At 38.8% G+C, this 25,876-nt stretch overlaps 1 protein-coding gene across 2 annotated transcripts in view; it reads left to right on the top strand.

The window, feature by feature from the left end:
* sanbr (SANT and BTB domain regulator of CSR) overlaps window positions 1-25,876 on the top strand; it is a 137,687-nt gene that overhangs the window by 73,157 nt on the left and 38,654 nt on the right. For both annotated transcript variants that reach the window (XM_048601512.1, XM_048601511.1), the window contains 3 exons: window positions 7,657-7,756; window positions 19,763-19,795; window positions 23,583-23,682. In XM_048601512.1, coding sequence (XP_048457469.1) covers window positions 7,657-7,756; window positions 19,763-19,795; window positions 23,583-23,682 — 233 coding nt within the window. The remainder of the gene's footprint in view (window positions 1-7,656; window positions 7,757-19,762; window positions 19,796-23,582; window positions 23,683-25,876) is intronic.

The raw sequence follows: 25,876 nt of genomic DNA, 5'->3' as shown, positions 1-25,876 counted from the left end.
GGCACCTTCCACTGCAACCGCAGAAGATGCAACACCTGTCCGTTTACTTCCTTTCTCCTCCATATCAAGAGCCCAAACATACCTTCCAGGTGAAGCAACACTTCACCTGCACTCCCAGATTCTAGTCTACTGCATTCGTTGCTCACAATGTGGTCTCCTCTGCATTGGGGAAACGAAGCGTAGACTGGGTGGCCGCTTCACAGAGCACCTGCGTTATGTCTGCAAAAAAGACCCTAAGCTTCCAGTTGCCTGCCACTTTAACACACCACCCTGTTCCCTGGCCAACATCTCTGTCTCAGGCTTGCTGCAGTGCTCTGGCAAAACTTGGAAACCCTGCAGCCCTCCGGACTCGATATCAAGTTCAGTAACTTTTAGGGCTTGCGCTCTCCCGTGTCCCTATCCCAAACCCCACACATCAGGCCTTGTTAACACATAGTTGGGGTTTATTATACACAACCCGTTGTTGGCCACTAACAGTCCCCATTATCAGCTATTCACCCTCCTAGTCAGATCATTATCAACTCCTTGTCTGTCCAACTGTTCTCCTTTCTCTTTGGGCTCTATCCCCACCTATCATTTATTCCTTACCCCCTCCTCCCACCCTATCTTCTGCATATAAACCAACATTTTCCTAGCTACCATCAGTTCTGAGGAAGGGTCACCAGACCCAAAACATTAACTCCGAATTCTCTCCACAGATGCTGCCAGACCTGCTGAGCTTTTCCAGCAATTTCTGTTTTTGTTTTAAGAAAAAGGAATACATTTCAGGCTAGGAAAGCGAGAAGTAAGCAAAGTGTTTATAGTTCAGATCAAGCAACACTGCCGTAGCTGGTAGATACCATCAGACATAGTTACAGTAAGGGAAACTAAGGGTCACAAAAGCAATTTAAAATAAGGCTGCTAAGCTGCGAAAGATACAAAGCCAGAGTTGCCGTATTTTAGAAGCTTAAGCTGACATACTTAATAGAAGAAAATTAGAAGACTATTGAGGTGGGACTCATCCAGAAAAGAATTGTTAAAACAATGGGGATTATTATTTATCGCCGTAGTCTGTAAGGTTCACCTAGGAAAAAAAATTAAAAGAATTCAGAAATAAAAATTACTGGGAAAACTCAGCAGGTTTGGCAGCATCTGTGTAGAGAAAACAGAGTTAACATTTTGGGTCTGGTGACCCATCTACAAAACTGATTTGTACTGAGGAAAAGCTTGCTGTATATCCTGAAGATGAAGTGGGGCTGAGGGTTCTGAACTAGGTGGTAGGTGGAGAAGAAGCCCGGAGAGAGAGAGAAAAACAGTTGGACAGGCTTTTATAGATAAAATAATTCATTTGATAAAGCTGTTTTTTTAAAAAGTAATCGTTATTAAAATAGAAAACCAAAAGAACTGCAAATGCTGGAAATCTGAAACAAAAACAGAAATTTTGGGAAATCTCAACAGGTCTGGCAGCATCTGTGGAGAGAAATCAAATTTAACATTTCAGGTCCAGTCTTCTGAAGGATCACTATACCTGAAACGTTAACTGTGATTTCTTTCCACCAATGCTGCCAGATCTGCTGAGATTTTCCAGCAATTTCTGTTTTTGTTATTAAAACAGACACTCTGATTCAATCATTAAAGCTATTAAGAAACAGGTATTGTTGACTAGAGAAGCCATTTAAAGGCAGTGATCCTCAATTTTGATAATAAATGTGCAGAGAAAGTTTCCAGTACAGCAGTGCACAGTGACAGCATCATTTTACTGACAAATTAGAAGCATTCAAAGCTAAGAAAATAATCACAATAATTTGAATGATTTCACAATCATCAAAAATTATACTGCCACGAAGGCTTATTTTCACATGATGGGCCAAATAGACTATGGATTTGGACATCTTAGGCAAAACATTCTGAAGATACAGAATTGCTTCCTAAACTAGAAACAAGATGAGAAGCTGAATACTTTAATATAGTAATGTATGCATTGGAACATAGCTGATGATGTTATAACTCACCAAGATGTAAAAGAAGCAACAGAACTTTTGATGAAGTTGTTGACAGCCTTTGACGATTACTTTAACCTCAGAACAAATAAAATTATTGAAAAAGCAAGATTTAATAGAAAAGTACAATATCGAGGGGAATCCATAGATAATTTCACTTGTGATTTCAAGATTAGTAGAAAAATGTGATAATTGAGATTTAATGGCAGGATCCTTAAGAAACAGAATTATTGCTGGAATTGCTGATGAATCTTTGTATGATTTATAATTATCAAAAGAAGATTTGACTGTAGAGTCATAGAGATGTACAGCATGGAAACAAACCCTTTGGTCCAACTCATCCATAACAACTAGATATTCTAAATTAATCTAATCCCATTTGCCAGCATTTGATTCATACCTTTCTTCACCCTTCCTGTTCATGTACCCATCCAGATGCCTTTTAAATGTTGTAATTGTACCAGCTTCCACCACCTCTGGCAGCTCATTCCATACACTCATCACCCTCTGCGTGAAAAAGTTGCCCCTCAGGTCCCTTTTAAATTTTTTTCCCTCTCATCTTAAACCTATACCCTCTAGTCTTGGACTCCCATATCCTGGGAAAAAGACCTTGGCTATTCATCCTATCTATGCCCTTCATGATTTTATAAACCTCAGCCTCCAACACTCCAGGGAAACTAGCCCAGTCTGTTTGGCATCTCTGTATAGCCCAAACCTGTAACCCTGGCAACATCCTTGTAAATCTTTTCTGAACCCTTACAAGTTTCACAATATATTTCCTATAGTAGGGAGACCAGAGTTGAATGCAGATTTCCAAAAGTGGCCTAACTAATGTTCTGTACAGGCACAACATGACTTCCCAGCTCCTATACTCAATGCACTAACCAATAAAGGCAAGCGTACCAAATGTCTTCTTCACTACCCTGTCTACCTGTGACTCTGCTTTCAAGGAACTGTGAACCTGTACCCCAAGGTCCCTTCTTTCAGCAAAGACCTTACCTTTAAGTGTATAATTCCTGCCCTGATCAGCCTTACCAAAATGCAACAGCTCACATTTATCTAAATTAAACTCTGTTTACCACTCCTCGGCCAAATGGTCAATCTGATCAAGGTTCCGTTGTAGAAAAAGGTGAGTGAAGCAGAAACCCGGAAGAGGCACAAGTTAATTCTAAAGAGGAGAAAATCAAATTATCACTGAGATTGATAGAAACTATTCAGTTTTCAAGGTACAACACCTCTAAAGACACACATGAGAAAGGACAGACAGCAGAAACTAACAGTAATTGTCACAGTCACAGAACAGCAAAAACTCAAATAGCAACTCGCAAATATGTTTGAGGTAGGACAGGCCACAGTAGAAAAAAAAGCCAAGGGTATCCCTAGAGGACTAAGCATTTTGGAAAAAGATGTTTATATCAATTAACATCTCTCAAATTTCAAGTTCAATACAGGGACAAGTCATTATGTTATCAGTTAGAGCACTATGAATACAAAGCTTTTCACTGTATTTCGGTACACGTGACAATAATATCAATCAATCAATCAATTCTGTAGAGTGAAGAAACTCTGTTTGCAACCTAAAACGGTGTAAATGAATGCTCCAGAAGGCATAGCACTTTAGATTAAAGGACACATCTCCTGAGCAGGTGGGACTTGAACTTGGATCTTGTAAGCAAAGGGTAGGGACATTAACACTGTGCCACAGGCACCTTAGGTAGATTAATGATGTGGTATTAGCAATAGTGCAAGATAAGGTGTGTCAGACTGTAGAGAGCTTTGTATTTCAATGTTGAGAATTCTCAGTCTTGAGCAAGAATGCATATTTTGACCTGAACATCTTAAAATGATGGAAGGAGTCAAATTAATTAAAAGTCAAGCAACCACTGGTCAAGTGACATCATGTTAAAGAATACTTGGATATTGTACAGCGAGTTGTGGAACCAACAGTCAGAGGACTGTCAGGAGAAGATTTCATCTGGCTCCAAAGACTCATGGCAGAACCCAAACAGAGGACAGAATTTTTGAGATGAGCTATGTGGGCATAAGTAATTGGTTTTAATACTGTCAGCAAGATGGTAACCTGTAACTTTTTGGGTTGTCAGAAACATTTTCCATTTTTATCAGCACTGAGGAGAGGTCAAGGTTACTGAGAAATCACTAGCAAGCAGATAACCAATGAGCAACACACTCTATTTGAGCTAATCGAGGAATCCTTAACTGATGCGACTCTGAGTGCAAACAGCTTTATGAACAAACAGTGATAACAAATTTAAGAATGATGCCAGATGCTGAGAAGCCACAGTTTGAAGCAGAACATTTTAACTTGTTTTGAAAGCAATTTATTATTTTACAGATATTTATTTACTTCCCAGAAAAAATTGTCAATGAAGGTCATGCCAAGCAAGATGCGACCCTGAAATAGTATGATGAGTAATTGAACATTTTGATTTCACCAATACTCCAATCATCAAGGATTAAATAAAGTGTTCAAGACTCTACACACTTGAGCACAGATTTACAGATTTCATTAAAATGCTGCTCACACAGACTGAAGATGTGGTGCAAGTCTGTGGAAGCCACCATTGAGAAAGGATGACCATGGTCCAAAGATTCAAGACACCATCAAGAAGAAATTGCCTGGCTTAGAGGTCCAGAATAGTACCAAGGTGAAATTACGTATTTCAGTGTTCCAGGACATGACAAAAAAGTGCTTGTTTCAATACGCAGCCATCCTTCGTGCATGAAATCCAAACAAAGAAGATCCTCCAATATAAAGGGACACTCAAATCTCACACTGTCAACTGTCTTTGACCCAGAGATCTACCAATTCACCAATTCTGAAGAGTGCACATTCTGGGAGAATACTGAAATTTTCAGACAGCTTGAATTTATGAAGCCGAAGTCATGGGAGTGTGGTACAGGAAAGAGGGGCTGGATTTTGGGGTAGTTTTAAAATGAAATGGGGAAGAAAAAAGCTTTGGGGAGATGTTATTTAAGGATGTCAGGGTCTGAAAGGATTAATGTCTTAAGTACCACCCAAAATGATGATGTCACATAGATTTGGTGAAAGAATACCTTAAGGTCTCAAGCAAGTAAGACCTATCACCTGGTTCTTCTTTGTAGTCACTGTAACAGTATTTTCTCATCAGTGAAACTTGTGTATAGTTGCTATTGTGCAATAAACTACATCTTTTTTTAAGAAAAAAAAGTATCTTCTCATGAGTTAACCAAGTGGTTTTCATCCACCTCACCAAACCAAGCAGGTTTAGTTTGATCCTGTAGATCCCTAGCAAGAAACAGGATGGTGGCAGCAATCTACCAAATAGCTCATACAATATGATGAGCAGTGGTGAGGATTTACCTTGTAATTGACACTACATTGAGGAATTCCTGCAGTGATGTTCTGGAACCGAGGTAATTGATCTCCAACAACCACAGCCATCTTGGCTTGTACTAAATGTGCCTCCAACCGATGGAGCATTTTGCACCTGATTCTAATTGACATAAGTTTTGCGAGGGCTCCTTGATGCTACACTCAGATAATGCATGACTTAGGCTATAATGAGGTCAGGAGTTGAATGGACATAGCAGAACCAAACCAAACATCAATGAGCTGATTATTCCTTTGCAAATACCAATTGATAGCACCTTCCTTCACTCTGCTAATGATTGAGAGTAGACACTTGAGGTGGTAATTGGCTGAATGGAATTTGTTCTGTTTTTTTTGTGGCAGTTTGGCAATTTCCACGTTGACAGCTAGATGACAGTGTTGTGGCTGTGCTTGAACAGCTTGGCTAATGTTGTCGTCAGCTCTGGAGCATAAGTCTTAAGTACAATTCTCAAAATAGTGTAAGGTCCCGTAATCATAGGAGTATGTTCTGTCTTCAGCCATTTCTTAGAATCACGTGGAGTGAATTGAATTGGCTAAAGGTTGGCATCGTAGTGTTGAGAAACTGAGAAGGAAGCCAAGAGGGATCATTCACTCAGCACCTCTGGTTGAAGATGGTTTCAAATGATTCAGCATTGTTATTTTACATATGATTTCTGATGTTGAGTTGTATAATTGTCTACAGCATCATTCGCAACTGTGGTGGCACTGCAGAGCCGAGGGCCAATCTAATGTTTGTGGAATGGCCTACCTCTTTTCACCACATGCTGCCTTCACTGCTTGGATGCAAGTAGTCCTGTGTTGTATCTAAGATCTCAAACACCTCTATTTGATTTCTCCTTGACCTGAATAGCCCCAATTTCTCCAGTCTATCGACATACCTGTAATCCTTAATATAGAGTCATTCAGCACACAAACCACCGCCTACGTAAAAGTTGCTCCTCAAGTCCCTTTTAAATCTTTCTCTTCTCACCTTAAAAATATGCCTCCTAGTTTTGAACTTACCCACCATAGTGAAAAGACCTTTGCTATTCATTGTATCTATGCCCCTTGATTTAATAAACTTCCAAAAGGTCAACCCACCACCTCCCGTGCTTCAATGAAAAAATGTTCGAGCCTATTCGTATAACTTAAACCCTCCAGTCACAGCAACGTCCAGGTAAACCTTTTCTGAACCTTTTCTATAGCAGAATGATCAGAACTGTGCGCAGCACTCCAAAATCTGTCCTGTTCCTCTCCAAAATCTTCAAGTCCTTCATAGTTTTTTTTTTAAAACTTTTTTTTCGTTTTATTTATTCAGGAGTTGTAGGTTTTGCTGGTTGGGCCAACATCTGTTGCCCATCCCTAGCTGCCTTTGAGAAGCTGGTGAGCTGCTTTTTTGAACTGCTGCAGTCCATTGTAGTGTCGTTATATCTACAGTTATATTCAGGAGAACGTTCCAGGATAATAACACACCAGAAGTGAACAAACAGCAATATATTTCCAAGTTAGGATAGTGAGTGACTTGTACACGAACTTGTGGGTGGTAGTGTTCCTATATATCTACTGCCTTTGTTGTTCTAAATGGTAGCGATTGAAGGTTTGAAAGGTGCTATATAAACTTTGATGCTACTGAGTGTCATTGTTAGAGGAAATGAGTGCTTGTGCTTATGGTGCCAATCAAGTGAGCTGTTTTAACCTGGATTGTGTCAAGCATCTTGGCTGTCACCAGAGCTGCACTCATCCGAAAAAGTGGGGTATATTCCACTAAACTCCTAACTTGTGATTTGTAGATGGTGGACAACTTTGCAGAGTCAGGAGGTGAGTTACTGGCTAAAAGGTTCCTAGCCTCTGACCTACTCTTGCTGCCACAGTCTTTATATAGATGAATGGTCAGAATTAGACACATTTTCCCATCCACCATCCCAATTAAGCCTTTCCTGAAGTAGCCAGTGCAAATCCAGTAATGGTTCCTCTTTCTTTCTTGGCTTTGCATAAATTGTTATTTCTGATTTTACCTCTCCTCCACTTGCATGATCTCCAAACCATTACCCCTTGCTACGCACAACTAGTTTCTTGCTAGTCTGTGACTTCAATTACTTCTGTCAAGCACAATTTAGCTGTAACTATGTGGTAAAGGTATAAGGTATCTGCAATTTTTCTTAGTAAAACGGTTAGGTTAAAATAGGATGGTGAAAACTTTGCTGTAATTTAATTTGAAGATATGTTTTCTTGAAATAAAATATTTAGTTAGTAATTGAAAAGTGTTTCTTTTCACATCATAAAATTTCAATTGGAATTTTATTACAGTAATGCAAACACGCATCTTTCTGGCGAGCAGGACCTTGATTTTGATATCTTAGCAGAGCCAAATTCATCGAAAGGACAGAAAGTCGGTGATGTCACAACTGTGAGTATTTTCATATTTCTATGGTAGCTTTCTTCAAATGGAGAAACGATATAAGTCGAGTTATTTCAATGAATGTTTTATAATGTAAAATATCTGTACTGTTGCTTGTGTATTTCGGGCAACCTCTAACATTGTTATGACTAGGTGAAAGGGAAAAACCAACTCCCTCTTTTTAAAATAAAAAACAAACTGTGGATGCTGGAAATCTGAAAGAAAAATAGAAATTTCTGGAGAAACTCAGCAGGTTTGGCAGCATCTGTGGAGAGAAAGCAGAGTCATTGTTTCGGGTGCAGTGACCCTTTTCTCAGAGAACCCTAGAGTTTTGATGAAGACTCACCAGACACGAAACATTAACTCTGCTTTATTCCCACAGATGCTGAGCTTCACCAGCAATTTCTGTTTTTACTTCAGATCGCCAGCATCTTTGTTTTATTTTAGTGAACAATTTTATTACTTGTTAACCCTGAGGAAAAAAATGTTTAAGATGCAATAACAAATGCATAGAGATGTAAAATTTATAAAGATAAGAGTATCTAGTACAAAGGGAAGGTAGAAAAAATTCAGTTTAAATGGCCGAAGAGTGTTCCTGAGTTGTTAGGTTTTAACCTGAGACCACGTTAGTTTAATTAATATCTTACATCTTCAGAAGAAGTAAATATTGAAGAGATCTTTAAGTTCTCCATGAATGGATTTTTCTGTAATTTGCTTTATCACTAAGTTGTGCCCTCAAGAGAGACTGAGAGAAAATGGGAAAAGAGAGGGCAAGCCTTCTCAAGTTACAGTTACAGAACCATCTTTCTCTCTGCTGCTGTGCCAGAACAGCTGCTTGAAATATAGCTCATTCATGCAGTATATGTCAGGGCTGAATAATTTGCAGATGACTGTTATCTCCAACAAGTGAAACTCATCCATACACTTTAAAAATGTAATTCAAACAAGGGATGCAGATCTGAGCTTTATTGCTTTTTAAAATTGTTAATTTTGGCTCAAACTGTCTTTGCTTGTCTCACATTGATTTCATCAAGATGGGCTAATCTTTGGCCAGCTGGCTGTTATAGTTATTGTATCTCACATTTTTAAAAACCATTTTAGTCTTTGAAATTTCCTGATATTAAAATCAGACGATTGAAGCTGATAATTATTAGTCCATTTTTTACTACTATAGTGACAACATTATGTTAGCAACAGGAGCAGGCTTAAACAGTTTTGTCCCTCAAGCCTTCTCTGTCATTTAATAAGATCATGGCTGATCTGATTATGGGATTAATTCCACTTTCCAGCATGCAGTCTATATTATAGATCAAAATCAATCTAATTTAGCCTTGAATGTATTTCAGTGACCCAGCTTCTGTGTCTTTAGGATAGATAATTCCAGAGATTAACAACCTTCTGAGAAAAGAAATTCCTCTTCATCTCTGTCTGAACTATTTCTAACAAGAGGAAACATTTTTAAGCCTCTTCAGAATCTTCTATGTTTCCATAAGGTCACCAGTCATTCTTCTAAACTTCAGTAAAGACAGGCCTGACGTCTCAACCTTTTCTCATTTTGCAAAGTGTTCATTCTTAGAACGAACCTACTGAACCTTCTCTGAACTGTGTTTCAGTGCAAGTATATTCCTCCTTAAGTAAAATGGTGTGGTCTCACAATACATAGACCATAGAACAGTACAGCACAGTAGAGGCCCTTCGGTCCACGATGTTGTGCCGACCTATTATCCTACTCTAAGATCAAACTAACCTGCATACCCTGCATTTTACTATCATCCATGTGCCTATCCAAGAGTCACTTAAATGTCCCTAATGTATCTGACTCCACTACACTACCGGCAGCGCATTCCACTCACCCACCACTCTGTATAAAGAACCTACCTCTGACATCTCCCCTATACCTTCCTCCAAGTAAATATTGACGAGATCTTTGAATGGATTTTTCTCTAATTTGCTTTATCACGAAGTTGTGTCCTCAAGAGAGACTGAGAGAAAATGGGAAAAGAGAGGGCAAGCCTTCTCAAGTTACAGTTACAGAACCATCTTAAAATTATGCCCCTACGTAATAATTATTTTCACCCTGGGAAAAAATCTCTAACTATCCACTCTATCTATGCCTCTCATCATCTTGTACACCTCTATCAAGTCACCTCTCATCCTCCTTCGCTCCAATGAGAAAAGCCCTAGCTCCCTCCAACCTTTCCTCATAAGACCTGCCCTCCAGTCCAGGCAGCATCCTGGTAAATCTCCTCTGCACCCTCTCTAAAGCTTCCACATCCTTTCTATAATGAGGTGACCAGAACTGAATGCAATATTCCATGTGTGGTCTAACCAGGGTTTTATAGAGCTGCAGCATAACCTCGTGGCTCTTAAACCCAAATGCCCTACCAATGAAAACCAACACGCCATACACCTTAACGACCCTATCAACTTGGGTCGCAACTTTGAGGGATCTATGGACGTTGACCCCAGGATCCCTCTGTTCCTCCACACTGCCAAGAATCCTGCCATTAACCCTGTATTCTGCATTCAAATTTGACCTTCCAAAATGAATCACTTCACACTTTTCCAGGTTGAATTCCATCTGCCACTTTTTTGCCTAGCTCTGCATCCTTTCAATATCCCGTTGTAACCTACAACAGCCCTCCACGCTATCCACAACTCCACCAATCTTCGTGTCATCGGCAAACTTACTAACCCACCCTTTCATTTTCTCATCCAAGTCATTTATAAAGATCACAAAGAGCAGAGGTCCCAGAACAGATCTCTGCAGAACACCACTGGTCACCGAGCTCCAGGCTGAATACTTTCCATCTACTACCACCCTCTGTCTTCTATTGGACAGCCAATTCTGTATCCAGACAGCCAAATTTCCCTGAATCCCATGCCTCCTTACTTTCTGAATGAGCCTAGTATGGGGGATAGTACTACTCCAGTGGACAGTGAGAACACAAAGATCATCACCAAAGGCGCAGCAATCTCTTCTCTCCCTTCCCGTAGCAACCTTGGGTATATCCCGTCTGGCCTGGGGGCTTACCAAACGCCTTGTTAAAATCCATGTATACCACATCCACTGCTCTACCTTTATCAATGTGCTTTGTCATATCCTCAAAGAATTCAGTAAGGTTTGTGAGGCATGACCTGCCCCTCACAAAGCCATGCTGTCTATTTCTAATCAAACTGTGCTTTTCCAAATAATCATAAATACTATCTCTCAGAGTCGTCTCCAATAATTGGCCCACCTCAGAAGTAAGACTGACTGGTCTGTAATTCCTAGGATTATCCCTATTCCCTTTCTTGAACAAGGGAATAACATTTGCCACCCTCCAGTCATCTGGTACTACTCCAGTGGACAGTGAAGACGCAAAGATCATCACCATAGGCGCAGCAATCTCTTCTCTTGCTTCCCGTAGCAACCTTGGGTATATCCCGTCTGGCCCAGGGGGCTTATCTATCCACTATCCTTTTCAACAGTATTCAGAAATGAGTCCTGAGGAAGGGTCACCAGACCCGAAACATTATCTCTGATTTCTCTTCACAGATGCTGCCAGACCTGCTGAGCTTTTCCAACAACTTCTGTTTTTGTTTTGAAACAACTGTTTGAGAGAGGAATAACTACAGGAGACTTCTGAACTACCTTCTTACCTTTCTTCTTACCTTTCCTGACAGTCATCCATCTATCTGACTGATCCTGCTGTGTAATCACTTCTCTACATCTACTCGCCATCCATCTCTGTGTCTCTGTTTTTCCACCATTTTTCCTTACAGTCCCTATTTTCTGGTTCACTCATGCTGTACAACCTGTTCCTTCCTCGGTCACTCTTTGTTATCAATCCCCTTATCATGACCCTGTAGTTTTGCTTTGTCCTTTCTTATTAATTATCTAAATCTTAACTCGACTGAATTCTCCTCTCATTATTTAGTTTAAAGTTGTTTCATCAGCCTTATTCTTCAATTTGCCGGGGTACTGGCCTTAGCAAAATTCAAGTGGAGGCTGTTCAAACATGACAGATCTCTCTTTTTCCCAGATACTAACACCAGTGACCCATGAATCAAATCCCATTTGTTCCAAATTATTCTGAGCAACGCATTCAATTGATCTATTTTACCCTCAGGTAATTATCCAGTGATTATTATCTTTGTGGTTCTAGTTGTTGGTGATTCTTTGTTTTAGTCCCTAGCTGTTCATTATCCCTCAGTAGGATCTCTTTCCTAGTTATATCAATGTCATTGGTACCCACACCGATCATGACAGTTAGATCCATTGCATTCCCCTTCCAATCCAAATTCCTTTCCAGCCCAAGGAGATGTCTTTAACACTGGCACTAGGCAGACAATTGGGACAGGTGGCACAATGGCTCAGTGGCTAGCTCTACCGCCTCACAATAAGGACCCAGATTCCAGATTTGGGGATTGTCTGTGTGGAGTCTTTCCAATGACTGGGCAACCAGATCTGGACACAATATTCCATAAGAGGCCTTACCAATGTCCTGTACAACCTCAACATGACTTCCTAACTGCTATACCCAAAGGACTGTGCAATGAAGGCAAGCTTGCCAAACACCTTTTTAATCACCCTGTCTATATGTGATGGAAACTTCAAAGAATTACGTACCTGCACCCTAGGTCCCTCTGTTCTACAACACAACCCAAGGCTATGCAATTAATCCTACCCTTGTTTGTTGTAACAAAATGCAATACCTCATGTTTATCCAGATTGAACTCCATCTGCTATTTTTCAGCCCATTGACCCCCAATTGATCAAAATCTCTTTGTATTCTTAGAAAACCTTCTTCACTGTCTACTATGCGACTAATTTTGGTGTTGTCTGCAAACTTACTAACCATGCCTTCTATATTTTTGTCCAAATCATGTATATAAATGACAAACAAAAGAGGACCCAGAACTGATCCCTGTGGAACACTGCTGGTGACAGGCCTCCAATCTGAAAAGCTACCCTCCACCATCGCTCTGTCTCCTGCTGATAATCTAATTATGTATCCAATTGGCAAGCTCACCCTGAATCCCATGTGACCTAACCCTACTAATTAGTCTACCCTGCAAAACCTTGTCAAAGGCTTTAGTAAAATCCAAATAAACAACGTCTACTGCTCTGCCATCATTTACCTTTTTGGTAACTTCCTCAAAAAACTCAATCAAGTTTGTGAGACATGATTTTCCTCACACAAAACCATGCTGACTATCCCTAATCAATCTTTGCCTCTCAAAATCGTGTTTATGGACATTTATTTATAATCACCTCCAACAATTTACCACAACCGAAGTCAGACTCGCAGGTTTATAGTTCCCTGATTTCTCCTTACAACCTTTGTTTAACAAAAGGTACAACATTAACCACCCTCCACTCATCAGGCACCTCACCCGCAGTTACAGATGATGCAGATATTTCTGCAAGGGGTCTTGCAATTTCTTCCCTTACTCCCTGCAACGTTCTGGGATACACTAGGTCGGGTCTCAGAGATTTATCCACTTTTCTATTCTCTAAGGCTTCCCAAACTTCCTCTACTGTAATGTGAACTGATTTTAAAATACCAAAGTTTATCTCCCTGCATCCTCTAGACTCCATTTCTTTCTCCACAGTAAAAACTGACAAGAAATATTCATTCAGTATCTCTCCCATCTCCTGGGGTTCAACACAAAGATGACCTCCTTAATCTTTAAGAGGCCCTACCCTCTCTCTAATCATCCTCTTGCTCTTAATTTACTTGTAAAATCACTTTGCATTATTGTTAACCTTATCTGTCATATCTTAACCTTATGCTATCTCATATCCCCTCTTTGTCTTCCTGATTTCTTTCGTAAGAATACCCCTACAATCTTTATATTAATTAAGAGATTCAATTGAACCAAGTTGTCTATATTTAAAATAAGATTCTCTTTAATTCATGACTAGAACCTCAATACCTTTATTCGTCCATTGTTCCTTAATCTTACCAGCCTAAACTTTCACTCTAACAAGAACATAATGCCGCTGAATTCTCATCATCACATTCTTGAATGCCTCCCACTTGTCAGATGTCCTTTTACCTGCGAACAGTCTACTCCAATTAACTTTTGAAAGTTCTTGTCTCATACCGTTAAAATTTGCCTTACTCTAATTAAAAATTTTAACTTTTATGGAAGGCTAATCCTTTTCCTTAACCATTTTGAAACTAATAGAATTATGATCGCTAGACCCAAAATGTTCCCCCACTTTTACTTCAGTCACCTGCCCTGCCTTATTGCCCATAAGAAGGTCTAGTTTTGCTCATTTTCTAGTAGGAGCATCCATCTATTGATAAAGAAAATTTTCTTGAACACATTTGACAAATTCTTCGCCATCCAAACCTATAATACTACGGTAGCCCCAGTCAATGTTTGGAAAATTAAAATTGCTGATTGTTACTACCTTATTATGCCTACATATATCTGAGACCTCCCTACATATTTGTCTCTCAATCACCCTGTTACTACTGGCGGGCCTGCAGAACAATCCCATCAAAGTGATCTTTCCTTTCTTATTTATAATTTTTACTTATATATTTTCACTGGATGAGTTTTCAGAAATATCTTTTCTAGTTACAGCAGTAATGTATTCCTTAATCAAAAATGCCACCACCCCACCCGCCTTTCTTGCCTCCTTTCCTATCCTTCCTTTAACATCTAAAACCTGGAACATTGAGCTGCCAGTCTTGTCCATCTCCCAGCCAAGTTTCTATAATAGCTATGACATCCCAATCCCATTTTCTAAAACATGCCCTGAGTTCATCAGCCTTGCCTCTAAGACCCTGTGCATTGAAATAAATGCAATTTCCTTCTTCAGAGTTACTACATACTCTGACTCTCTCTTGTCTTTCTTTTCTAATTGACGTGCTCTCTTCACATTCAGAACTTTCCCCATCAATTCTTCTATTTACGCTGCTACTTAGAATTCCTCCACTCCCCCTCTCTATCAGTATAAAGTCTCCCTTAATAGAATGAGCAAATTTCCCTGCTAAGATATTAAATTTACAGGTTCTCACCACGTCTAAGTGGGTTTCCTCCGGGTGTCCAATTTCCTCTCTTGGTCCAAAGATTGTGTAGGTTAGGTGGGTTGGCCATGTTAAATTGCCCCGTAATGTCCAAGAATGTGCAGGCTAGGTTGATTAGCCATGGTAAATGTGGGGTTATGAGAATGGAGTGGAGGGTTGGATCTGGGTCTCATGCTCTTTGAAGGGCTGGTGCAGACTTGATAGGCTGAATGGCCTCTTGCCGTTGCTAGGATTCTATGGTTCTACAATGCAACATTCAGAACACACATCCTCAGCTGCAGAGAATAGTAATCTAAACTTTCTATCTATTCCTACATTTCTTTCTATTCCCTCCCAACTTGAATGTAATCCTGAATCATGGTGCTGTGGACATGAATTCATACTCCCTGCATTCCCTGTTCTTTCCATTCAGACTGCAAGAAGCTGTTAAATAATAGCAAGTGTTACAGCTCTTTTAGAGCTGCTGGATCTCTGAAGCTGTCTCACCAGTAGTAACATCCTCCTTTCCCAGACCACGGAACAAATCTGAAGTAACTGGCCTCAGGGATGTGACTGTCTCTTAGAGCGAAGTTCCCAGTAATGATTCCCAACCCTGATCCATTACAGTGACTTGTCGCTTAGACTCTAGCACATCAAATATAGTCTGGATTTCCTCATGCCGCAGACACTTTGAGGGTATTTTTTTGCTTCAAAGTGAAAATTGAACAGCACAATATCAAGTTCTCAACTTCTAAAAAGCACATTATTGTTAATTGATTACTGGAGGGGTAGCACTGCTAATTAAGGATGGCATTTGTTCAAGATATCAGGATATAGAATTGCTTTGGGTGGAGATGAAGAATAGTAGAGGAAAGAAATCAAAACTAAGAGTGGTCTGCAGAACCCTAATAGTAATTATAATGTAGGACAAAGTACACAAGAAGAAATATTGGGTGTTTGTGAAAAAAAGAGATGTAATAATCACGCGTGGCTTCAAACTACAGACTGAAAAAAAGTAGATAATGTGGTCTATCAGCTGGAAAAGTCACATTGACAATAGTAGAACAGGAGTTCATAGAATGTTTTCAAGACAGTTTCTACAGCAGCACATTCTGGAACTGACTAGAGTGCAGGATACGTTAATTTGGTATAATGTAATGGGGACTAATTAATCAACTCTGAGTAAATGTACCCCTAGGTAGAAATGACTGCACAATGATTGAACTTTACACCCAGTTTCAAAGGGAGAAGATTAGGTTTGCTATCTCAACCTAAATAAGGGCAGTTTTTTCCCATGCGAGAGCTGAGCTAGCAGAAGTTAACTGGGATACTGGGCTAGGCAATAGGTCAATAGAGGCACAGCGATGGATGTTTAAGGGGTTATTTCAGAATGAGATAGTCCTATTATAAAGTAAAAATTTAAAGAGAATGCTTACCATCTGTACTTAACTAAAAAGGTTAAGGAAAGCATTAACCTTCAGGAAAGATTTGTGGCTGTGTAAAAGTGGCAGGTCAGATGATTGTTAGAATGTAAAGAATGGTAGAGAGTGACTAAAAAGTTAATTATGAATAAGAAATTAGAGTACAAGAGGGAACTAGTTAGGAATGTAAAACAGGTAGCCAGAATTTCTACAATATTTTAAAAAAGAACAGAGTAAGTGAATGATGATCCTTTAGGGAGTGAATTTGGGGAGTTAATAGGAGATAGTAGGAAGTGACAGATCAAGTGAACAAACTGCTTCTGTCCTCACTATAGAGGACTCAAAAAAAGTTTCTGTACCCACTATAAATCAGAAGGTGGAAGAGAGAAAGTAACTTAGTGAAATTGCAATCATGGAGGAAGCAGTACTAAGCAAACTTGTGGAGCTGTTGGCTGACAGGTCTGCAGGTCCAGATGTAAGACTATAAGATATAGCAGCAGTGTTAGGCCATCCAGCCCATCAAGTCTGCTCTGCTATTCAATCATGGCTGTTACTTCATCTTCTGGTTACAAAAGTAGCTAATGAGCTAGCAGATGTACTACTCTTCATTTTAGCTATGGAAAATGTTAACAAAGAAAGAAAAAAGCACAATGAACTAATTCTGACTAGGTTTTTTGGGCAGGAGGCAGTTTTGCTTTGGAAGCTGTTGGACTGGGCTTATATTTGGTTTTGCTGTAGTATCAAGCAAGATATACAATCCTCTGGGCCTATACACAATCCATCATTGAGGGGTTTCCTGAACTCCTGGTATTTGTCGTTGAAATGGTCATCAATCTGAAAAATCACAATTCTTTTTCTAATTTATTTCTTAATTATGTCTTGTCTATCAGTGTATGAGTGGAGGTTCATATTGAGAGAAAATTGGGCTTAGATCATGAACTTGATCAGATGGGCCAAGGGCCGAGGAGTGGCAGATGGACTTTAATGTAGATAAATGTGAGGTGCTGCATTTTGGAAAGGTGAGTCAGGGCAGGACTTATACACTTAATGGTAAGGTCCTTGTGAGTGGTGTTGAACAAAGAGACCTTGGAGTGCAGGTACATTGTTCCTTGAAAGTGGAGTCACTGGTAGACAGGACAGGGAAGAAGACATCTGGTATGCTGTCTTTATTGGTCAGTGCATTGAGTATAGGTGTTGGTGGGGTTGGGGGGTGTCATGTTGCAGCTATACAGGACATTGGTGAGACCACTTTTGGAATACTGCTTGCAATTCTGGTCTCCCTGCTATAGGAAGAATGTTGTGAAACTTGAAAGGGTTCAGAAAAGATTTACAAGTTGGAGAGTTTGAACTATAGGGTGAGGCTGAATAGGCTGGGGTTATTTTCTCTGGAGCGTTGGAGGCTGATGGGTGACCTTGTAGAGTTTATAAAATCATGAGGGGCATGGTTAGGGTGAATAGCCAAGGTTTTTTCCCCAGGGTGTGGGAGTCCAAAACTAGAGGGCATAGGTTTAAAGTGAGAGAGAAAAGATTTAAAAGGGACTTAAGGGGCAACTTTTTCATGCAGAGCATGGTGCATATGTGGAGTGAGATGCCAGAAGAAGTGGCGGAGGTTGATATAAATATGACATCTAAAAGGCATCTGGATGGGTATATGAACAGGGGGTATTTGGAGGGATATGGGCCAAATGCTGGCAAGTAGGACTAGATTTGTTTAGGATATCTGGTCGGCATGGACAAGTTGGACCGAAGGGTCTGTTTCCGTGCTGTGCAGCTCTATGACTCCATGACTCTATGTTAATTAGATTGCCTTGTAGCTTATCTGTGTTCTTCTAAAGTTAATAACAATTTGTTAATTTTTGTTTAAACTTGGTATCCAAACTTTGCTATTTTTAAAGTCTGGATAGAAATAATTGAGCAATTTTGAGGGTTGTTGAATGTTTTGTGTTGCAAATCCAGCGATAGTATGGCTGATTTGATTTGGCTTTCCTTCTGTTATAATAGCAAGGATAGAAGATAACCTGGCGAGCAAGAAACAGGAAATACAGAAATGGGTCTTTGTCTGATTATCATCTGACTTGAAATATTAACTCTGTTTTATTCCCAAAGGTGCTGCCATACCTGCATTTTCTGTTTTTGTTTCAGTTATACAGGGCATCGATGAGTTCATGTTTCAAAACTGTGTGCAGTTTTGGTCTCTTTATTTAAAGGAGGATATAAGTGCATTGGAGGTGGCTCTGAAGAGGTTTACTACATTGATACCTGGAATGTGTGGGATTGCTTATGAGGAAAGTTGAGCAGACTGGGCTTGCTTCCACTGGTGTTTAGATGAGTGAGGGGTGACATAATAGGAATGTAAAAGATCCTGAAAGGTCTTGACAAAGTTGACATGGAAAGAACGCTTTCTCTTATGTGTCAGTCCAGAACTGGGGTGGCCACTGTTATAAAATTAGGCCTGCCATTTCAGGACAGAGATCAGAAGAATTTTTTTTTCATTTGTTTATATATACTTTTAAAATGTAGTGTAGATGTTACATAGAAAATCACAGCTTTTTTGTGCATTGCAAGTTGCAACAAATGGCAAATGAATATACTTCAGTGATGCTACTTGAAAGTAGACTGTTGGCTATGGTATTCCTACTATTTAGAATGCCTGGCCAACCTTTACTCTACTCTAGGACGTGATGTTGGAACTACTAATGAGATAGTCTCAAAGAAGCATTTTGCTTGGGACTAGGAGTCATGGATTCAGTTTTACATGAAGGATTGTTTGGTTTTGTATTTATTATATACCAGGAAAAGTGTATTAATAATTAATCTCTGTTGTCTACTTGATGCTGGCAATTTTTTCTTAGTTGTAGATGGGAGCTGCTATTCCATTTAGTGAATTAGTAAAACCCTTTTCAGAAAAAATATTCAACTTATTTGGTAGTGCACTTTAAATTTGTGATCCCAAGATGTGAATATGGCTTTCTGAATTATAAAACTACAAGTTACCCATTTACAGTATGTAATTTTAAATTAATTTAGTGAAATTGACCAAGCAAACAAAAGGTTTTATACTTTGCGATTTGGTTTCCGACATCTCAGAATTAAACTTCTTCTATTTATGCAATAAGTTTAGACCTAAATTTATTATTTAGTTGTTGAGGTTCGGTTATTTAAATATATACCAAAAGATAACAATGTGTAATGACACATGACTTAGATTAATTATATTGGAAGCACTTAAGGATATTAAATGTGAGTAATCACTCTTTTCAAAGGCCTTACTTAAAGCTGTTAATTTGTTCATGCAAAATGACTTCTGAAAAACATTTGGCAGAGAATGAAACTGGTTATTAGTTTTCTTTATTACTTGCATAAATGTTTCCAGCTCTAATTTAACTTTTGTTGTCTCAAAATGTTCATTGTGGATTATTTATAAATCTTTTGAATGGATTGATGACAAAGACAGTAAAATTAGCTTTAATGCAAATAAGATCTGACTATTACTGATTATATGTATGTGTTGGATTCCATACTGTTGTATTTCCTTATTTGATTTCTTTTTGTTTGTTTTACACTCTTTTTCTGACTTTATTTTGCAGTTTTCACTTTTGAAAAACTGGAGCTTGCAGCTGGTATGTTGAATTGTTGTTATTGTTTAATATTTTAAAATTCTTGCATATGTTTTTATCTATTCAAATAACGTATGAACATTTGGTTAATGACAAAATGTTTTAGTTTGTCTGCAAGGGTAAATATTGGCATCAGCTGTGAATTAGTCTGAAGACTCATGTTTAAATCTTGCTTCTTCACACAAAATTTAAATTTTCTTAAGGTTAAATTTTAATCTCCTGTACCAAACATGAGCATAGATTATGTTAATCAAAAAGCCATTGCAACAACAACTTGCATTTATGTAGCATCTCTAATGCAGTTAAGTGTCGCTTGTGGTAATATATGAGTGTTAAAGTAGAAACGTTAATACTGAGCAAAAAAAGAGCCTTTATATTTGGTGGTGATGTGTTCTGTCAAAGAGAAGTATCTTGAGGAGAAACTAAACAGCTGAAGAAATGGCTGCTGACAGAGCAACAAAAGAAACTGGGGATGGATAAAGGCCAGAGTTAGATGGAGTCAGTATGAGAAAGGTTGTAGGGCTTGAAGAAGTTACAGAGCAAAGGAGGACAGAACCTGTGGAGGGATTTAAAGGTGAATGAGGATTTTTAAATCAATGCGTTGCTGTGAGCCAATGCAATTTAGTGGGCATAGGACTGAATGTAAATGTGACTTGTGTAAATTGTGAAATGGACAGCTGAGATTTAAGCTTAAGGCAAGTGCAATGGTTATTCCGTGACAAAAGTCAGAAATTCTAATACCTCAGCTTTTATCAACTTCTCAGTAAATTTCATTAAGAATAGGTCTCATGAGAGCCATTTTATAAGTTGCTTTCTCCTTTAGTTCCACTGCAGTGTGAAACAGGGCTTCCCAACTTATTGTGTAAAAATTTCCTGATCTACTAACTGTCCCACAATTTCTTTCAGCATATCACATTAATATTTTCACCCTTTTAATGGCCAACCTTTGTTAAAAACGTCCAAATTATAATTCTCATAAAGTCTCACCATAATGGGGTTGCAAAAACGTGAAGTTTTCACTTTGGCAGGAAGAATTGTATTTTGATGTACACTTTCGATGCCAAGGCATACAAAGCTATGGGCCATGGTAGAAAATGGGATTAGGACAGTTAGGTGGCTGCTTTTGATTGGTGCAGACATAATGGGTTGAAGGACCATTTTCTGTGCTGTATGACTCTGAATAAAGAAGCAGAGCATTACTGTAAATCGAGAGCGATTACAGAATTCTGAGGTGCAGTGTGATTTAGTGGTTTACTGAATTGGTCACAAAAATGAGGCAGTAATTAAGAAGGCTAATAGAATGTTATCTTTTGTTATGAGAGGAATTGAACATAATAGTAAAGCTGTAAGGCTATAATTGTGTAGGGGGCATTAATGAGACCACATCTTGAATACTATGAGCAGTTTTGGTTTTCTTATTTATGGAATGATGTAAATGCATTGGAAGCAGTTCAGAGGATCGATTCCTGGAATGCATGTGTTGTCGTATGCGATTATAAGATGTAGGAGCATAAGTAGGCCATTCTTCCCATCAATCCTACTGTATCGTTCAATAAGCTCATGGCTGATCAGAAAATATTCAACCCACTTTCCTTTTCCCCTTGATTTCCTTACTGATTAAAAATGTCTATCTCAGATTTGAATATCCTTAAGGACCCAGCCTCGACAGCCCTCTGTGGTAAAGAATTCCACATGTTCACCACTCTCTGAGAAAACATATTCCTTTTTATCTCTGTCTTAAATGGGTAGCTCCTTGATTTGAGATCATGCCCTCTGGTCCTAGATTCTCCCACAAGGGGAAACAACCTCTCTGCATCTACCCTATCAAGCCCCATAAGAATCTTAGATAAGATCTCCTCTCACTTTCCTAAACTCCAATGAATACAAGCCCAATATTCTTGACTTCTCGTCATAAGAAAATCCCTCTACCCAGGATCAACTTAGCGAACCTTATCTGTACAGTTCCCCAATCTTCCTGAGATAAGGGGACCAGAACTGTTCACAATATGCCAGTTGTGGTCTCACCAGTGCCTTCTGTAGTTTTCAGAGCTATAACTATAGTTATAGTTGGTTTTTTTTATTTATATACTCCATTCCCTTTGAAATGCATTCCATTTGCCTTCTTATCGCCCACTGAATTTAGATGCTTGCTTGATTTGAATTTTGCACTAGGACCTCCAAATCCCTCAGGGCTGCTGCTTTCTGCAGTATTTCTCCATTTAAATAATATTCAGTTCTTCATTTGAGGAAAGTTTGAGAGAGAATTTAGAAGAGTGAGGGATGTCTTGATTGTGGATCCTGAATGGCCTTGATAAGCTGGACATGGAAGCAATGTTTACTCCTGTGGTTGAGTCCAGAAAAACAGGACACTATTTACGAATTAAGGGTCACCACTTTAGGGGAGTGATGAGAAATGTTCTCTGACAGAAGATGATGCAAATTTTGAACTCTCTAAGTTGGAAAATGGTGGAGGCATAGTCACGGAATATTTTTATTTTTTATAATCAAAGGCTTTAGAAAATAAATGGGCATGTGGGTAGTGGAGCTGGCTCGACCGACCCAAAATCTATCTTCTGTTCCTAGTTTGTACGTATGTTCATATGTTCACATGGATTGATGGTCATGGTATGAATGGCAGGGTTGATGAGATGATGGAATTATTTAAGTGTGGTAAACGTATGGGGATGATTAAATGATTGCTAACAGCAATAATCTACCCCTAATTGCCGACTATACATGCTCATTTCTGATATTTTTCATTTTGTGCATGCACCATAATAAAACCAATTTTTTAAAAAACTGTTTAAAGCTATTTTGCTTGATATCTTCTTGCATTTACCAATATTTTCTTTCATTCAAATCATTTCAATTTTATGTGTTTGCTAGCTTTTTATCATTCTTTTTAAATCTGACTTGGATGCCAGCAGATGCAGCCCATGTATTATAGTCTAATATATCAGTGTTGATTCTATAGGCAAAGAGAATGATAACTATCAATATCTCCCAGAGATTTTACACATTCTGATCTCAATGGGCATGGTGCAGCACAAATTTAAATTGAGGAAAAAGGATCCATAATGTTGTTTTGAACCCTGAATCCAACACAAGGACTTTGTCATGGAACAAGATAGTTAGGAAACAGTCTTCCTCAGTAATTAGTGGTGAAATTTAATTCATGTAAACCTGTCTTTTCTACTTCGAAAATACAATACCCAGTTAGACATTCATATTTCAAAATTAGATTGTTGATAAACTTTATATCCACATACCATGATGTGTTTTTATACACGATAGCTTTATTTTCCAGAGTGAGAGGTTTTCGTTCTATTCAAGTCTTCGGCAAGTGAATGACTAGAAATCTTGTATTTGCAGACATACTGGGCAATTAAGATAATAATTTGAAGGCATTTGAAGATTTTGTGTGTCTCTGCTAACCCAACACTCGTATCTCCTAGATGACAACATCCTTCCAAAAATGGCTAGTTCTTAATTTCCCTTTAGCAGAAAGTGGTATGGCCTCCTTTGGTAGTTGTAGTTCTGTTCGTAATATTTCCATTATTTTCTCCCAATTCAATTTGTTTATAGATAGCAATTTTTTTAAAAATGGCATAACATTGATTATTTTTCTAGTCAGCAGCTTGAAATAAGTTGTCCTTGTTTCTAAATAAAAATTGCAAAATTATATTTGAAGCTAAAATATTAAATTAATGTACTAAAACTATCAAAAATTATGTTTAGATATAAAGTAATCATTGTATAGCCACAAACATTAAAACGTAATTTCCTTTAGAAACAACAAATAATGTATTCTGAAGATGAAGAATATACTACCGGTTCAGAGGTAACTGAGGATGAAGTGGGAGATGAAGAAGAACTGACAAAGAAAAGAGGTAAAAAAGAAAGTCATAAATATTGTATTTAAATATGTGTTTATGTTGATACGTATTTTCGATAGCAAGAATGTATAACTACTATAAAATGTTTTAGATCACTTGTGACCTACTGAAACTGGCATATGTGTATGGGTACAAATTAGTATATTCATATAATATCAATGAAGACATTCATTTTTTTCTTTAAAAATTAATCTTCTTTATTAAACGGATGGATGTTGGTGTTCAGGAACAGAATTTTTCCAAACATCACTGAACAGATTGCTCTGTTTTCTCACATTGTTATTTTGTCTGCAAATTGGTTACCTTGCTTCCTGCTTTACAACAATAAATGCATATCAAACATTTATTTCGCTGTGAAGTGTTTTAGAACATCCTATTGTTGTGAAAACGACTAAATAATTCCACATTGAGTCTTTACATATTATTGGGAGGAGACCAATGGGGCAGTAATAAGTTGGGTTAGATCTTCCTCTTTCTTTTTATGTGCATGGCATCATGGAGCAATCTTTCGCATTGATAGAAAGGTGCTCTGAGCGGCACGGAAACTGATCAGCAAGCAGAGCAACTACTTATGGTGCAGAGATCTTTAACCTCGCCTACTAGGATATTGTCAAGGTCCATACACTGTACTGTGTCCAGTGCACTCTCCTACTCTCCTCTTAATGACACGTGGAATGAACCAAATTAGTCGCACGTTGATATCTTATAAGCAGTGGAGAGCAATCCTGTACTTGGTCGATAGTATCATTCACTGAATACGCATAGTTAAAAACTCTTGCAAACACTCCAGTTACATTTTATGGACCTACTGTGTGTCCTATATTCTTGAACATGCTTGAATATATTATATAGTTGAATATAATTTTTGTCAGCAGTTGATTTAGCTTTAGTATATTTTGTGCAAGTAGGTGTTTGTGATTTTAAATCTTAAAACCTTCCTACTTATAGCAGTTAATGGAATTTTACCAAGTGTTGTGACTTTAAATTGATTATTACAGTAGAATAACTAAAATGTGCAAACACCACCGGGCCAATATCCATGGTTACTAGGCTGAGAGGATTGCCACTGTTTCAGATCCGTGTACAGAGACATAGCATTCCTGTTGCTAAATACATTTGATTGCAAATTTATTAAAAGCTGGAATAAACATACGGATCTGTATATGCTGGAAATCTGAAAAAAAAAGAGTGCTGAGAAATACAACAGGTAAGGCAACATCTGTGAAGAGAAAGTAGAGTTAACATTTTGAGCCCAGTGAACCTTGAGCCCTACACCTGCTGGTTACGTTTTGGTTGCTAAAAACCTCCTTGTTTTACTCTTCTAAGTTTTCTTAAAGCCTTTCTTACTCATACTTTAGAGCTAACTTTATGGAGCACAACTTTTTCATAGATGATGAATAATATTAGCAAAATAAGCAAATTGGTTATTCCAGCAAAAACAAAGGGTATATATGTAGCCTGAGAAAACAAGATGTAGAGCTGGATGAGCACAGCAGGCCAAGCAGCATCAGAGAAGCAGGAAAGCTGACGTTTCGGGTCTAGACCCTTCTTCAGAAATGGGGGAGGGGAAGGGGATTCTGAAATAAATAGGGAGAGAGAGGGAGGCTGATAGAAGATGGATAAATAGAATATAAATAGAAATAATAGAAGATGGATAGGTGGAGAGGAGACAGACAGGTCAAAGAGGCGGGGTTGGAGCCAGTGAAGGTGAGTGTAGGTGGGGAGTTAGGGAGGGGATGGGTCGGTCCAGGGAGGACGGACAGGTCAAGGAGGCGGGATGAGCCTAGTAGGTAGGAGATGGGAGTGGGGCTTGAGGTGGGAGGACAGGTTAGGGAGGCTGGGACAAGCTGGGCTGGTTATGGAATGCGGTCGGGGGATGGGAGATTTTGAAACTTGTGAAGTCCACATTGATACCATTGGGCTGCAGGGTTCCCAAGCGAAATATGAGGTGCTGCTCCTGCAACCTTCTGGTGGCATCGTTGTGGCACTGCAGGAGGTCCAGGATGGACATTTCATCCAAGGAGTAGGAGGGGGAGTTGAAATGGTTTGTGACTGGGAGGTGCAGTTGTTTGTTGCGCACCGAACATAGGTGTTCCACAAAGCGGTACCCAACCAAGTGGAGGCTTGGAGACCGCTTTGTGGAACACCTACGCTCGGTTCGCAACAAACAACTGCACCTCCCAGTCGC

Source organism: Rhincodon typus, chromosome 9 (assembly GCF_021869965.1).
Source record: "Rhincodon typus isolate 14 chromosome 9, sRhiTyp1.1, whole genome shotgun sequence".
Classification (NCBI taxonomy): Eukaryota; Metazoa; Chordata; class Chondrichthyes; order Orectolobiformes; family Rhincodontidae; genus Rhincodon; species Rhincodon typus.
The sequence above is the reverse complement of the archived record's forward strand: the minus strand, read 5'-3'. Positions and strand labels throughout refer to the sequence as shown.